This window comes from Drosophila serrata, unplaced genomic scaffold (genome assembly GCF_035046125.1).
Source record: "Drosophila serrata isolate PLE 108 unplaced genomic scaffold, ASM3504612v1 contig_173, whole genome shotgun sequence".
Classification (NCBI taxonomy): Eukaryota; Metazoa; Arthropoda; class Insecta; order Diptera; family Drosophilidae; genus Drosophila; species Drosophila serrata.
The window spans coordinates 8,647-21,738 of NW_028257071.1; the positions used below are offsets into that span (position 1 = coordinate 8,647).

The 13,092-nt window shown below is 39.2% G+C and overlaps 2 protein-coding genes across 2 annotated transcripts; both read right to left on the reverse strand.

The window, feature by feature from the left end:
- Window positions 1–1,375: 1,375 nt before the first annotated feature.
- On the reverse strand, window positions 1,376–2,138 carry tomboy20 (mitochondrial import receptor subunit tomboy20). Its single transcript, XM_020942940.2, has one exon. The coding sequence runs from the start codon at window positions 1,948–1,950 to the stop codon at window positions 1,513–1,515; it is 438 nt and encodes a 145-aa protein (XP_020798599.1). The 5' UTR covers window positions 1,951–2,138; the 3' UTR covers window positions 1,376–1,512.
- A 2,343-nt stretch (window positions 2,139–4,481) lies between these two features.
- Window positions 4,482–9,572, reverse strand: LOC110176464 (Tachykinin-like receptor at 86C). The gene is made up of 7 exons (XM_020942822.2): window positions 9,392–9,572; window positions 8,918–9,131; window positions 8,672–8,806; window positions 6,747–6,827; window positions 6,280–6,627; window positions 5,896–6,014; window positions 4,482–5,739 (listed from the first exon to the last, which is right to left on the reverse strand). The coding sequence occupies exons 1-7, from the start codon at window positions 9,570–9,572 to the stop codon at window positions 5,435–5,437; spliced, it is 1,383 nt and encodes a 460-aa protein (XP_020798481.2). The 3' UTR covers window positions 4,482–5,434.
- Between the last annotated feature and the right edge of the window lie 3,520 nt (window positions 9,573–13,092).

Here is a 13,092-nt window from a genome sequence, read left to right on the forward strand (position 1 = left end):
GGGAATCAGATGAATCAGTTGAACTTTCCACTCATTAATTGCCAACAAAAAGGCGTTAAAAGATTGTTTTTCTTGTTCAGTTCAGAGTTAAGTCTGCAATAAAACATTTAGAAAAGGCTTGTAAAAGCTTAAATTTAAATACATTGCTTTGCTTTGAATTCTATGCGGTATTTTCATGTCAGTTTAAAATGTAATTCAAACTCAATTAACAAATTAAAGTGAACATATTACAAAATGCTTTGTGTGATTTGTAATTTATAGATGAAATATGGATTGTATATTAATTAAGGCAAGCTCTTTCTAAATTATTTATGGCAAATCAATTAGTTAACCAGTTTTCCCACTAATTGACTGCCAATTTGCCTTAAACATGTTTTCTTTACCCTAAAAACAAGTGTCCAGTTAACACTTTGGCACACAATATAACACTTAGGTCAGGGTTCCTCTTAAAACTTAAATTTATATGCAGATGAATGACCGTGTTAATCTTTCTTTGTCCAACTATCGACCCAAAACGAGGCTCAGGGGGTAAATGCTCCTAGCTAGATGTCCCTAATGGCCATCACGACAGCTTTAAGGAATGTAAGAGAGGACGAGTTGCGGGCGATTTGGATTTCATGGCCAGTTGGCCAATCGGCGGGACCAAGGCCATCAATCAAACGCATCCGGATGATAAATGCCAGTGGAGAGGGGTCAGTTTAGAGCTGGGTTGTGTGTGTTGTGTGTGTATCCAGGAAATTATGCGAGCAAACCGCACAGCAGCAAGGGGACCCCGCTCCCCCCAGACAGGCATTCGCATAATGCCGGAAATGTGCCGGCAGACATTTTGTTTGCGAACAGACAATGGAACATTTGCAGATCCTAGAATCCACATCTTGATTGTCATGATAATTTGGGGCTGAATCGGCATTTAATTGTCAATTGAACTGCTTGATTGAAGCTATGTAAAACGGGAAGTTGGAATGATTATTCAAGGTTAAAGCACTTGTACTTATGACACAAAATGTTTCCCTTTTCCCGGTGTTGTGATTTCCATGGCCTTGACTTCAGCTAAGCTCAGCTAAGCCATTGCCAATTCGTAGAATTCAACGGTGGAAATTCTGCTGCTGCTAACATCGCAGCGGAAAATTTTACGCTCGACATTATAATCGAAGTCGTTAATTTGCCAACTTAGCCAGATGCTTGCAAGCTTCCCAGAAAATTTGTTGCCACTCCAGTTGGTCATGGCAACCAGTAAACACAACAAAAAAAATAAGCAAAAGCTGGAGCAAATTAGGATGGCTGTTCAGGAATAACAACAGTCGTTTTAATCTGGGAATACTAAACAGCCCTTTAACTGGTATAATCAAAATAATTTAAAAGTTAAACTCAAATATTGAATTTTTGTTCGCCTAAGTCAAATATCGTTGTATTTTCAAGTGAGTTAAATAAACAATACTCATTTCCGTTCGGGAAAACTAAAAGGACCTATAATTTTGTAATGAATCGAATGAAGCTGGCTCCTGGCTCTACTCATTCGACGGCACTGATGCTCTCCTCATCCGCAACAACGTGTGGAATAGCTAAACGCTTCTGGCCGCACTCATAGGCTTCCATCTTGATCAGCATCATGGTAGCGATCTGCGGGGGCAGAGTGCTCTGCAGTACTTGGAGCAGCTTGGCCGGTTGGTTGCACACGAAGATCGCCCTGATTAGATGATCCAATCCGGCGTCGATATCGCCATTATTAATCAAGCTCTGGCCGCGTTGCATCTGATCAAGAAAAAACATCTCCATGTCCTTCTCATTAAGATCCCCAGGTCCAGATTTAGGAGCCGGGCGACGACTGCGACGTTCGTGGAGCTTGCGCTTGAAGTCCGGATCGCTGCGACGCTTCTTGTCAAAGTACACGCAGTAACCCAGGAACACCAACCCGGTTACGGCGGCCACTATCTTCATGTATTTAATCATTGCCAAATTTTACTCTTTTACTATTTAAGGCCCTGTTTTCCGATTTTATTTCTGGTGCTGTTACACTGAACAAAAGCTAGACCTGCCTCTCCGACAATGTGTGTGTTCACTATCAGAGATATGAATGTAAAGTGATAGAGATATCAATGCTGGGTTTAGGGAGTACAGTACAATTTCTGAAAAGGTAATGTGATGGGGTATATGAGTTTGATGTGTTCCTAACTTAATAGTTGACATTTTTGTCTGTACTTTTCCAATGCAATATTTATGCAAACACAAAACTTTTTATCCAAACACGAATATATTAAATTTATAACATTCCATTCGAATATTACAAAGCCAATTAACTAAGTTAGACTCTCTGTAACTCACTTCCCTGAAACTTTTCAAATTGCGCTGTCATTCCACTGCTTTATTATTTATGCCACTCTCACTGAATAAAAAATAAAACATAAATAAACAAGAAGAAGAACAGAAATAATTGTGTTTGCTACGGTGCTTAAGTACACTGGTTGAGAAGCGCAGAGGAGGGCACTTTTTTGAGAGAGAGTGAATGCGAGGAATGTATTATTTTTGAGAGAGAGTAAAAGAGAGGCAAACACAATTTTGTTTTTTTGGGAAGCGTAGGGAAGGTTCATTTGTTAATTTTGGAATAATGAGAATTGTATATATGATATAGTCGTTCGACTTTCATGAAATTTGACACAAAATTTAAGACTAATATAAATGGCTATACCTCAAATTAATAAATGATATAGTAGTCCGATATTAATAAAATTTTGCACAATATTGTAGAGTATAATAAAATGGCTATATCTCAAATTTGAAGACATTCTGTTGAAAACTGAAAATGTTATAATTTTTTTTTGTAAAAATTTTCCGATCATTTCTATGGCAGCTGTATGATATAGTCGTTCCGACATATATATGAGTAAAGGTGCCTACTTCAGTGCGTTGCAAACTTCTGATTGAAATTATAATACCCTGCAAGGGTATAAAAACACTCCCCGAAAATAAATAAATACATAAAATGGCAATCATTCGCGCGTAGGAGAGAAAAACACAAAAAACAAACAGACATGACATAAACATGGCCGTGACAGTTGGAATTGCTGGATGCGGCGTTAATTTTGCTAATGCAATTGAACCTTAACCTTTTGCCTACACTCTTCTCTAGCATACTACCAAAACCTCTCCATTAGGGCAATAGTAGTGGCCGCATTTTTATGGCCACATATGAAAATTGATTAGCCATTTCATTTTGATATGAGATACTTACTCATCGAGGGACCTAATTCGAGACCAGACCACTCATACTTGCTCAAACAATTTGCGGTGCGACCCCAAGACTTGCTCAGTCTGTTGCCGGGGAAACGGAGCCCCAAACACACATACACTTATCATATATAGAAGTATATCCCCAACATATGGCTGTATTTGTGGTAATAGAATCTTTTCAACTGATTTTTGGTTTGCCTTTTTTTTCTTCATTCCTTAAAGGCTTTCGCTTTCGGTTTCGGTCTTTGCACTCTGCGGCTGCCATGACAATGGGGGCCCGACAATTGGTTCAAAGTCGATGCAAACATCAACTTATTATGCAAATTGTTATTCGGTAAACGGAGCTCTCGGAACCCATCAAATCCTATTACCTCGAATTCAACCCCGGCCAGGTCCATCGGTCCATTGTAGAGCCATTACAACAAGCAATTTGTCGCATTAGCGCCTTCTCCAAAAACGAGCAATAAAAATGTAACGCTTTGTGTTTGAGTTCAGGTTTTGGTTTTGGTTTTTGGTCCTGGCACTGACGCTTGTTCTGGTTTCGATTCGCATTCGAAATTTGTCTGTGATTCAATTAGATAGTTGAACAACGCTTCCAGAGAACCACCATTTGGTGGGTTTGGTTTACGCTTTCAGTCCCAGTCCTCGGTTTTGCATTTCAATTACATTTTTGTAATCGGTTCGCCATTATGCGTTGTATATCTCAAAGATCTGTTTGCTTTCGGATTGAAAGGAGTAGAAATCCTTTAAAATTGAACTATTGAAAGGCGGGTCGCAGACTGAAAGGATTCCCTTTTTGGGGATTTTGCATTAAGGGACCTTTTGAGCCATGGCTCTGGCTGTGGCTGTGTGGCTGTCAGTAATAACTACAGACACATAAGTATTAAGTCGTGCATGGCTAACTCGACTGAATGGGATTGGACTTTGAGCTTTGAATAAATAATACGAGTGCGAACATAATGACATGCAAATTCCCTTTGGGTATGGACTTAATAATTTTAGCAGTACACTTTTCTCAGCCGAATTAGTATTTATTCAAGCAGAATATATCTCAGATGAACAGGCCTTTTCAATTACCAATGAAAATATTATCTTTAGCCTGGAGCTGAAGCTAGTCTCAAGATTTATTTGTTTTTTTCCAAAATGCACAACTATTTTTCTATGCAAATATGTTCGATGTAATAAGTATTCATGGCAGTTGCAAGTGTTGCCTGGTTTACATTTTATTTTGTTTAAATAAACTACATACATTGTTTTGCCATTTCACATTTATATATATTTTTACATATATGTACAGATCGCAAAGGCAAAAACGAAAAAGAATAAAACCTACAACGAAATCAAGAAGTCGTAGACACCTTTTGATCCATTTAAAAAGTGAGCTTTAAACAGCTTTAAAGTGAAATATGTCTCGACTTCTTTAATTGATTTTATCCAACGAATAGCACAACGTATATTCAAGTACAATTATCCCGTAGCATGTATTTACACTTTTGGCTTAGCCTAAATGTTTACAACAGTTAAAACTTACAGCTCTTCGATGGTTAAAGTGTCGATAGATTGATTTCTTTATACAAAGACATATAAATTCAATTTATTGGAAATTTATTTCTCATTTTCGTTTATGTTGAAATTGTTTTTTTTATTCTCCTTTAACAACCGGAAATGTAGTTTTGACTGTGCAATAGGGTGGATCGATTTGGAAATAAGTTGACTTGAAGGGGAAACCGTGTAACGATTTGTTGGAACAGATATAAGAAACCTGCAACTTGGTCTAGTTTTTATGTAACTAAAGTGATGTCAAGTGAAGTTTCATTATAGGTATTTCAAGGAAATATAGTACACAGAGTTTTCTGGCCTTGAAAATATTATGCTTCAGGATGTAAGACATATTTTAAAGTATTATAATAATTTTTACAAAATTTTCTTGGTTTAAAAATCAGACCGAAACCATCTTCAAAAAGTCCAACTTTCTTTTCCCCTTCAATTCCCTTTTTGTATTCAAAATCGAAGCACCCTGCCCGGTCTGTTCTTTATATTCAATATGTATTCAACTTTCGTGTGAGTGGGTCGTATGTGTATATACAGAAAAGTAAGCAATGGCAAATTGCATTTGCTTCGCCATCGGAGGGGGACAAAAGCCAGGGAATATTCACCGACCATTCCTGTTGCAGTCACTGTCGCGGCACTGCTTGTGGGGACAACATCACAGCTGCTTGGGACCACTACTATGCTCCAGCTCGACAGGATTATTGTCCTCGTCACAGGAGATGTATTTGATTTTCACGCGCTGCCGCTCGCCCACGCTGTTGTTTATTGATAGGCACAGCGGCGAACTATTTCCATCCATCGGCCGCTCCATGATGCACTCCACCGCAGGTCGCGGTGTTGCGACGCCTCCCAGGGACTGCGACTGTGTCATCTGCCGCTGATCCCGGCAAGAATTGGTCGTGGGCACCTGCTGGATCTGCGTTTCCATCGTGCTGCGCTTCCACTGACTCTTGGTCTCGGCTGCGGAATGTGGCGTGGGGATCGGGTGAGACAAGTGCGACTGGGTGTTAGTTTGGATGGCTTGGATGGTCAGGAGTGATGGGTTGGTCTTGGGGTTGCTTGTTTGGGTAGTGGGTGGTGAGGAGTTGGGGAGCGAGTGGGCGACGGTATACCCACCTCGAGTGTGCCGGTGCGAGCTGTTCTTGTTTGTCAGCCGGCTCTTCGGCGAGTCGAAGCGATGGCGGGTGAGACCCACGCAGCAGCAGCAAATGATTCGCTGGAAGTACATCCGAAACCTGCAAAAAATTTTATTTTTTGAATAGTTTACTCTTATTAAATAACAATTTAAATGTGTAATCAATGGAGGTAAGAAGGGTTATTCAAGTTAAAATTACAATTAGCTCATCGCTCCAGATTCCAGGAAACCTAATGAGCATTTCTTTGGCTCTTATATTTTCTCTACTAGAATTTGCTTATTAAATGCCATCTCTGTGCTCTCTTTAATTAATTTATTTATAAGCCATAGATTTTCCTTCATTTCATTTTCAAGCCCCCACCTACCTCTTATTCATCCAGTAGTAAATAATGGGATTAACCATGGCATTGGACATGGCCAGCCAATAGAAACCAAGATACATGTGCTGCACGTACTTCGTGGAGGCCACCTGGTTGTTGTGATAGGCGTAGATGAAGAACAGGTGATACGGAAGCCAGCAGATGGCAAAGATGGACACAATGGCGATGAACATGCGCACCACCTTCCGCTTGGACTTCATCGATTCCATCTGGCGGTCCGTGTTCTCGCCAATCGATCGACTGCCCCACAGGACACGTCCCATGAGAGAGTAGCAAATGAGCATTACGATCATGGGAATGCCATAGGTCAGCACCAGGATAATCAGGTTGTAACTATATTGAAAAAAATTAAAAGACAACTAAGGTTAATGGTATGAATAGTGAACAAAGAAAAAGCTAACTTATATATTTCAAACTAATTATATAGAAAAAACTGTGCATATTTTACTCACGCATAATCCGCCATCGAGGTGGGATATCTTCCATCCGGCCACATCATAAAGCAAACTGTCCGTGATTTTCCATTGTAATAGCTGTGAATGGTCCATGGAATAAATCAATACTTGGTACTTATGCCTTTAAATATTTACGTTCCGGGAAAACCGAAATCAAAATTTCATAATTTAATTACACCCGCCGCAGTTTCCTCGAACGTAAAAAAGTTGGTAAGTTTCACGCTTCAACGACTCCCTCGAAGACAGCTTTGCCATTACAGACTTGACAAATTTCCCTTTCGGCCTTCGTCCTTCTCAAATTGAAATCTTAATTTGCCAAATTATGAAATATTTTATGCCTCAACGTTGTCGAGCACTTAAAAGGGTGTCCCTCCCCTTCCGGCATAACACTGGGACCCCTTTTTACACTGTTTACCGGCACTTTTCGGGCCATTAATAACACGGCTATGACTATGGCAACTGGCAGACAGACAGGTCATAATTTGACCATCGAGTTTCGCCCTGAAAATGTTGATGTTCACAATTGGTGGTGGTTGTCCCACTTGCGCCACTTCATGCAAACTCAATTGATTTTGAATGCCTCGGTTTTTGGTCATTCAATAATTGATTTAACATGGAAGCCTGCTCTGTTTTTTCGATGATATTAAATATTTATTATTTCAGAAGAAAATTTATTCATAAATTTATTAATTTTTAGCTTCTAGTACTGCTAAATGATTATTAAAAGAAATAAATTAAGATCGTGGGAAGTATTTAAAGTATAGTTTGTTTAAAACTAAGCTCTGCAACATGTTGTAGTCCCCACGAAACAAATTGCCTATACAATTAGAATTCAATATAATTTAATTTTGTGTGATTTTATTGCAATTCCTCATATATCTAAAAATAGCTCAGTATCTTGCTGTGCAGAGTGTAAATTCAATTTTAATCCAAATAATTTTATACATCCCACTTGGCAACCGCCATTTATTTGCAAGGCTAATCTTGTCTTCGCCGGTTTATTTGCCATTGTAAATATCCTTTTCAGTCTTCTAAATGTCTATCACCTTTGAGGTTTCTTCGAAAATGTTCATCCAATTTTTCATAGACTTCTTCTTACACTCTGCTCTCCGCAAATTCAGGACCTTCTATGTATATGTGCGTACCCTGAGCCTTGTCTATTCTTTATCACATTTTGATATATGAACTTGCCATCTTTATTATGCCTCAAGTCTGTTGCCCAGGGAGACCTTTTATCCCGAATAGGGCTCCTCCGCCTGTGGAGAGTCTAAATAAAAAATGCTTCAATTCTATTAAGCAGGACACCCGACCGACACCGACCGCTCGCCCCGAATGTTGCAAATTTGCGTAAAATTCAAATGAAGGCAGGCGTCGGAGCCGAGGCGACGAGGTGATTTAGATGGATGTGAATGCTTATATCAACACCAAAAAAAATATAGAAACATGCTGGAAAATAAGAAAGCAAAATATGGAAGCATTTCAGGAAGGTGGAAAGAATTTCATTTTATATCTGTTTGCCCTCTCAAATCGATACAGGAGCTGCGGGAGCTTCTCCACTGCTTCACCACTCCACAGGGATCCTTTCTCTTGCTACCTCCTAAGCTCTGGCTTACAAGCTTGTTTATGCTTCGCGTTTGGCAAACTGGCGAAGGAAAAGCAGAAACAATAATGGAAAGGCTTGTTTCGTAAAAGGAAAAGTTTTAATACCGTTTAAGAATTTCATAAGTAACTCGAAACTCTAATGAAAGTTGCCTATTATCATTGAAATTATGATTTGAAATAGAGTGTTAATTAATTTATGCTAAAATATTATAGAGTTTCATTGTGAATCCTAAACCCTCAAAACCCTCCCTTAGCTCACTTTAGGGAATATAAATTCAAATTATAAGATGATTCTGATTCGGTTGTGGTGGCTCACTTACTGCTTGGTCATGATGCTGGAGTAGAGCAGGCAGGGCGCCGAGAGCACGCAGCTGAGTACCCAGATCAGGACCAGGATAAAGCGCACCTTCCGTCGCGACGTTCGGCGCTTAAGCGGATGCACAATGGCGATGTATCTGCAGGAAAGAGGGATTGACATGAGTGGCGGGAAGACCAGGAAACGGATGTGCTGACGCACGGATTAGAGGATGCCAAGAAGGGAAAGTGGACTTCGAGACTTGACTCACCTATCGAAGCTGATGGCCACGAGGGTGAAGACCGATGTGGAGACCGTGACGTTGGCCACGAAATTATTGATGGTGCAATAAATTGAGCCAAATGGCCAATCGGAATTCAGCATGAATATAAAATTGAAGACGCAGTTCAGCGACGACATCAGCAGGTCGGCAATGCTCAGGTTCAGCAGGAAGTAATTTGTGACTGTTCTCATGCTGCGATGTCCTGTGAAGTTAGAGTCGGGCAAAATCGTTGAATGAAGGAGGGAAAAACGGAGGTAAGAGTGATAGGGAGAAGGAAGAACCAAAAACGTGTTGGCCAAAGCAAAAATTGCCGGATATTAGAGCAGGGCTGCGGCCCATGCGGCGTATACGTGATTTCGTTGTATTCGTTTCTTTCTTTCGGTCTCTCTTTCCCTTAACTGCTTTAAAGCCGCTTTGCCGAATGGACCAGACCAGACCAGACCATAGCCATCAGGCGCTTACCTGTTACAATCCAAAGAACAATACCATTCCCAGCAATGGCCACAAACATCATCAGGCCGAAAATGATGGCCCAAATGGTTTTCTGCTCCCATGGCAACTCATACGGTCGTGTCGGTGATGGGAACAGGCACTCGGTGAGAAAGTCTCTGTGGGCGAATTGAAAGCAGACAGGAAATTTCATAGCAAAAATTGAGAACAAGCACTGTAAGGTTAAACAAATCCCTTGATAATAATTTCAGGTACATTTAATCGATGAATATAGGAGATAAAACATTTAAAGAGTATGAAATAGCTTAGTGTACAAACCGAAGTGCTAAGATAAACTACACTAAATAAATTAGAGATTAAACCCTTTAAAGTATTCTTTCTATCAATATCTTAAGCCTTTCGTAAATTTTACATACTTGAAATCAATATCACTGTGTGTGAAAACTAAAGCCCTCTTATAAAAAACTTAAAAGCATATCTATGAAAGCATTTTCTCCGAGAAAATGATTTCCAAGAACCAGGCTTTAATCCAACTTTTTGTTTTTTTTTTTGTACATGCCCTGCCACCCTTCTGGGTGGGCAAACAATATTTGGCAAATTCAATCACAGACTGCCTCAAACTTTCCGATTTGGCAAACCTTTTCAGATGTTCTTGAGCGTCGTCCGCCGGAGCAATAACAATGGGGAATCAATGAAGCACAAACTGGGCGAAAAATCCTTAAAGAAAACTTGCCACAAAAGAAGTGTCCTTATCGAAATTGAAGCAGAACTCTAAATGCACTTATAAAAATGATATGTACTGAAGATTAATGTTTAATTTCAATTTTGAAGAAGACAGAAATTTGAGTAGAATCAATATTTATTTTTAAACAAAATAATTGTCATACTTATCCATATTTTATAGCAAATTATTATATTCAAAAGCTAAGATTATCTATATAATCAGTTACCCCAGTGCACAAAAAACTCAGCAGAAGCACTAGCAGAAATTGTGTTGTAATTTCATTGGACCGACTTCCGTTGGCCAGCGGAAATGAGCAGCAATCGCCTTGGAAGGATGCCTGCCATCAAAGGGCGACGCTAAGCCAAGAAGGTATGGAGCTCTAAGGAAGCGGAAAACTGATTAGCATATTAGAGATTATGCTAATCGGGGTAGCCCTACATACTGCTGATGTGAAAGAACATGTCGCTAATTAATTTCTGGTGGCTGGCTGCCTTTGTCTATGGATAGCTCCTCCTCTTTTGATTAGCCAGTGGCCACATGAATGACAAAACCTCATTAATTAGGGGAAGCTTGTTCGATGAACTGGCCCATGGATTTAGCTACTGACTACACCCACTTCGGGGACTATCTGCCATGGTTGTCTCTCTTTTGTCTATTGCGGGCCACATGGCGTATGAGCAATACCAATGAGCCGTGCTATGTCAGTCCTTTATTTCTGTTCAAAATGCAACAGACACAATTCCAGCGAAAATTCAATAAGCGAATCGCTCACATTCATCCATTTTCATTGCCATTTTTAGCTGTTGTTCAGTTGTTCAGTTGTCTCTCAGGCATCAAATTTCCCCGACTTTTTTCTTTTTTTTTTGTATGCATAACCATGATTGATGCCCTGATTGATGGGTATTGTGTAGAGCCACAAAATATTTAAACTAGTCGACAGCCATAATTAATTTCAAATTAATTTAGGTTCTGTGGTGCCAACACTGAGCAACGCAATAAATTCTAAAAATATTCTCCACTTTGATTGAATGTTGATATAAGATGCGCTCGTTTGGTTTGTTTGCAAAATGCTATAAATATTTTCCATATAACCAAAACATACACATAAGCTGCACTGATTACGGATCAATGAACTCCGGTTAGCAAACAGTGCAATTGACAATGCCAATCGTTGATGAAATTGTGCATATGTGCATGATATTTGAATTGCTGAGTTGCAATAAAAATATTTTCAAGCACCTCAATGTATGCTGAGAATGTATCTATGTAGGTAATGGCTTCGTATTTTATATGCACTTGTGTTTTGTTGAGATTATTGTATTGCATTTCAATGCTCATTTAGTGCTTTATTTATGAGATCATACGATTTAGTTTTACATTTTATGAAACAAACCAGTGAAAACTGGATAAAAAAGGCCAACTCTTATTTTGAAGCCAGAGTTTTGCTCAATGACACGATTACGGAAATATCTTTAGGGCTATTATGGAATTATCAAGGATAACAATTGATTCCCAACTGAGACAATATTCGTAAGCTGTAGGTATCTAAGGTATACCATAATATTGAAATATAATATATAGATTTCCCCATTAAATTACCCTGTCTAGCATTATCTTCATTTCGGCTGAAATTCCATGGTGTTTTTGCGCTCATTTAGCTGACGGCTCGTGATATATCGTCTTACATTCCCCATCGACTATCGATTTCACATTTAATTAGATACTTAGTGTTCACCAGACGCAAACAAGAACTTAATTAGGGTATAGATAACTGAAGGCCGGTAACAATATCATATAATCAGCATTGCGTATACGTAATACGCACGTTTTAATTTTCGCTATAGGAAATGTACATATAACTAAATGTATAGTTCTACATGAAATATGTGCTAATTACCTGTCAATTGGCAATTGCCAATATATATCAGATATTTTATTTTCCATTACGCAAATCCAAAGGGGGGTTTAAGGGTACAAGCAAATAATTAACATATTTATTCTATTCAAGGCAATTTATATACGATTTTAAATTGGATGATGCAAATAGCGTGTGGAAATGTTTTTAATATGCATTTGCATATTTGTTTAAAACTCTTTAAGCGGAAAAACAATTCACGCAATCAAACACACACCTACGATTCAAAATTGAAAACTTTTCGTTGCCTACTTTTTTGGGCTTCCCACACACAACGACCAACTTGTGCCGCCTTTTCTATTATGATAATTGCTGTTGTCTAAGAAACTTTTCACTCTATAACAAACACTGGGAAAAACTTGGCAGCAGATTTATGGCTGCCTTCAACTGCAGGCGACAACCTGGAGTGAGTTTTTTCCGGGGTCTACGTTGGCTCCTGGAGCAGACAAAAGACTAAAGTCAAGCCCCGATGGCCTACCTCCCTCGGGGTCGTGAACATTTTCAGCCTAATTTAAGCAAATTTAACTTGATTAACGTAATTTGTATTTTTCCTTTTTCTCCGCCTTTCGCTTTATTTCTTTTCTTCGCTGGCAGCCTAATTAAATTTAATGCCATTATAAATCCGTGCTAAACTCCCGTTTGTTCCTGTAATACTCGCCGTAATAACAATAATAATAATAATAATCATTCGGAAGAACGGAAGGCCAAAGAGAACTAATTACTTCCGGGTGGACCTTGCCGGAATGCCCTTCACATACCACATAGTATACTTATAATTTGTGGGGTGTTTGCCGAGAAATTTGGACAATTTTCCCCAGCGAATTTGGCAGTAATAACTGACGTTCATACTTCTTTTTTGGCCCGCAATCAACTTGGCTGAGTATGCAAATTCCGCAAATTCCCATAAAATTGTGCAGCAAATTTGGCAGCCAGCGGAATTGACTTTTTTTCAATTTCTGCGACAAAAGTCCCAGAAGTGTCAGCTGCTTTGATTCGCTGAAAGTGAAAGAATGTCGCGTGGCCTTTCGACGGATGCGCAAATTGAATACTTTTACACATTTTATTTTATTTTGT